This window comes from Protobothrops mucrosquamatus, unplaced genomic scaffold, assembly GCF_001527695.2.
Source record: "Protobothrops mucrosquamatus isolate PMUCROS unplaced genomic scaffold, P.Mucros_1.0 scaffold150, whole genome shotgun sequence".
NCBI classification, from domain to species: domain Eukaryota; kingdom Metazoa; phylum Chordata; class Lepidosauria; order Squamata; family Viperidae; genus Protobothrops; species Protobothrops mucrosquamatus.
The window spans coordinates 1540337-1543849 of NW_015386515.1; the positions used below are offsets into that span (position 1 = coordinate 1540337).

Here is a 3513-nt window from a genome sequence, read left to right on the forward strand (position 1 = left end):
TTCAAGGTGCTGGTTATTATCTTCAAAGCGCTCCATGGCATCGGACCTGGATATCTCCGAGACCGCCTTCTGCCTCAGAGTGCCTCCCATCGGCCGGTACGCTCCCACAGAGTGGGTCTCCTCAGGGTGCCGTCAGCCAGACAGTGCCGGCTGGCGACTCCCAGGGGGAGGGCCTTCTCGGTGGGAGCCCCCACCCTCTAGAATGAACTACCCCCAGAGATCCGGGTGATCCCGGATCTCCCTTCCTTCCGCTGCGCCCTTAAGACATGGCTATTCCAACAAGCAGGACTGGCCTAAGGGGAATTTTTAGTGGGGTTTTAAGAATAATTTTAAATTGACATAGGCCACATCAAATATTTCATTTTAATTAGGTTTTAAAGTGGGTATTTTATCTTTGTATTTGTTTTATCAGGCTGTCAGCCGCCCTGAGTCCGTAAGGAGAAGGGCGGGATAAAAATCCCAAAAAAAAAAAAACATTAATAAATGCTTTTAGGAGAAAATATGCCTGAAAGTCCTTTTTAGTGTTTCGTTAATCAGACACATGACATCAACACCAAATGAAAGTAGTCATCCTAGGCTGATAAAGAATTTTGATATTGCTTTTTAGCTCAAAACCTAATACCTTACCCAGTAGCTCCTTCTTTCCTATCTTCACTTGTTTGAATAGGATAGGCTTTATAGTTTCATGAGCTTTAATGCTTCTGAATTAGCCCTATTAATTTGGTGAGAAAAATGTAGATCACAATTGCTGAGCTATCAGGTTTGCTAGCCTCTATCTCAGTGCACCAGCTGTTGTTGCCATCCCCCATGTCTACAATCTAAAGTGCAGTTGTGTTGTTGCAGTTTCATTCTAAACTTGAGAGGAGATTACCTGCCTTCAATACCAGAGTGAAACTTCCCATTGCGCAGAAACAGGATATGTATTATGGTAAGTAAGCAAGGCAGAGATTAGGAGGTCAGTGTGGCCACAGAACAAAAACTATATGTTGCCTTTTCCGTGGCTCTGTATCCAGGAGTTCAACAGGTGGTCGGAGGACAGAATCAAGTTTTATCAAGTTTAGATGGGCACAGAATCAAGTTTTATGTGGTGGACTTGTAAGGTTATTAAGGCCTTTTGGATACAACTGTGGTGGAACTTACAGCAAATTTTTTAAAAAAGGATTATTTATCTCCCACAGCTGTTTCTTTTAGGTATTGTGCAAGATTTAGATGCAAAAGAAATAAACTTGATGCTTTATTGTTTAACTGCTGCTCGTTTGCTGATAGCCCAAAATTGGAAGAGCCCAACTCTGCCTACAATGGAAGACTGGAGATTGAAGGTTTCGAATCTTGCTGAAATGGCAAAGATTTCGGTTTATTTGAAAAACTATTCGAATGAACAATTTTTATCAACATGGAGAAGATGGATTGTTTATATTCAAAAGAAGCATAGAGTGGTAGAATACAACTTAGGTTTTTAGATTTTTTTTTTATTTTGTTTACTTTTTCTATCTTTTTATATAATTAAGATATATTGTGGAGTTAGAGATATTAGTATTTGTTTACTTATATATGAATATTATCCTGGGATTAGGTTTGGGAAGTCTGGGGGGGGGACTTTACTTGTTTTTGTGTTTATTTATGCTTATGATTGTTTTTTATGATGAAAAATAATAAAATTTCTTTGGGGGAAAAAAAAAAAAAGTTTTATCCAGCAGTTAAAGTTAATTTTTTCTTATGACTCTGGGTTGTTTTTCATCTTAATTATGCCATGATTCTGTGGAACTATTGAATAGTGAGATGATCAGTACTTTTTTAAAGTATAAATTGCTTGCCTTAACATTATTTTGGATGGTGTAATTTTCAGTGATGGGAATAGTATCTTAGCATTTCTTTTTGGCTTTTTCATAATGTGAAAAAAACCATAAAAGTTCACAAAACAGCATATGATGAGTATATTATATAAGGTAGATAGCATGCAAATTTTAGTTTCTTTATTTTTAATCTGAAAATTGATTGTTCATATTTATCACAGTCTTGCACCAGTTGGCTGTGGTCTTTATTAATTTACCTTTATGACTCCTGTGTAAGTACAAAGTCTTCTAGTGGCCTCAAACTCATGGCTGTGGCTCCATAGACACATTATCTCCCTTAGTTGTAAGACAGCTATAGAGTTGTGGTTTTCTGACTTTGGCCTTCATTTTATGATGGATTTTACCATTCATGTACCATATTCTCCTGTCATGGTGGATAATCTTCCTTGGCTTATGGCACTGTGATATTTTTGGTCTATTTTTTATTTATTTGCAGATGAAGAGGACAGTGGGGAGGATGATGCTGATGTGGTGACAAGGGCAGCCCTGAAGCGTCAATCTCAGCAGATCATTGAGGCCAAGACCAAACGTCGCACTCGCTACAGAAAGAAGGATGGGAAGCTGTGATTTCAGTCTGTGTAGCCCTATCTTCCTTAGATCCGCCTGTGCTTCAGCCTCCTTGGCTATTAAAAGTGCTTCCTAGTTACTGGTATCCTGCATGAGCCAGTCCCACATTTTATGACCATCAATTCTGCAGAATTCAGGAAAAAAAATGACCCATTTGTGGATTTCTTCCATCTCCCTGTGCAGAGCATATGTGAACTCAGTGAGCTGAAGCCAATGTCTTGTTCCTGTTTCCCTGCCTTTTATCTCTCAGCTGTATGAGGAGTGTGGGTTCATCTATGGAGATGTGACCTTGAGGCTTCTGAAGGAGGGAAGGAAAATTTATCTAGTTCCCCATCCAAATAATCCAGATTATTTCTCAGAATTTGTAAAATCTGCTGAAGCTAAATTTGACTGATATTGCCATCCCCCCCCCAACATTGTATCACAAGGGCGGATGTCACTTGCTCTGTGACTTTCTCTGTAGATTAGGTCTCTCTTTGTTTGCTGCGTATGATGCAATAAACCCTGTTCAGGCTGTAATTGCCTATATGTTGTCTGCCTCTGCCAAGTTAAAAAAGATTGCATTTAGAACTGTTTTCAGTGCCCCAAAGACCAAAGATGGCTCTGTAACCAAGCTCAATAAATGTGTGTAATTATTTAGGAATATTGTCCCATGAAAATAGGAAGAAAATATTATGATTTTTTTAGAACATATGCTTAATATTTCTTTAACTCTGTGCAGCTTCCTCCTGCTCTGTTTTATAAAAACACTTCAAATTAGGTTTGCAGACACAGTTGTTGATCCCTTTCATATAAAAAGCAGAGGGTAGAGGTTCATTTTAACTTTCCAGATTTATGCATGAAATGATGTGAATTCTTTCATTTTCCCTGCTATACTTCCTCGTTCTAATTACCCAGGCATCTTTCTTCCACCCTGTTAGAAAACTTTATTTGGCCAAGAAACACAATGAATTTGTCTCTGGTACAGAAGCTCTCAGTGTACATGCAAAACAACAGGGTAACAATAATCATAATAATGATACCAAAAAGAGGGAGTAATAGAGAGGATGAGAAGGGTAATAATAATACTACAGCCATACAACATGGATAAATA

At 38.4% G+C, this 3513-nt stretch overlaps 1 protein-coding gene across 1 annotated transcript in view; it reads left to right on the plus strand.

Annotated features, from left to right (window-relative positions):
- CCDC151 (coiled-coil domain containing 151) overlaps nucleotides 1-3065 on the plus strand; it is a 33233-nt gene extending 30168 nt beyond the window's left edge. The window contains exons 12-13 of the mRNA XM_015813297.1: nucleotides 844-928; nucleotides 2290-3065. Coding sequence (XP_015668783.1) covers nucleotides 844-928; nucleotides 2290-2420 — 216 coding nt within the window. The 3' untranslated portion in view covers nucleotides 2421-3065. The remainder of the gene's footprint in view (nucleotides 1-843; nucleotides 929-2289) is intronic.
- Nucleotides 3066-3513: the final 448 nt, after the last annotated feature.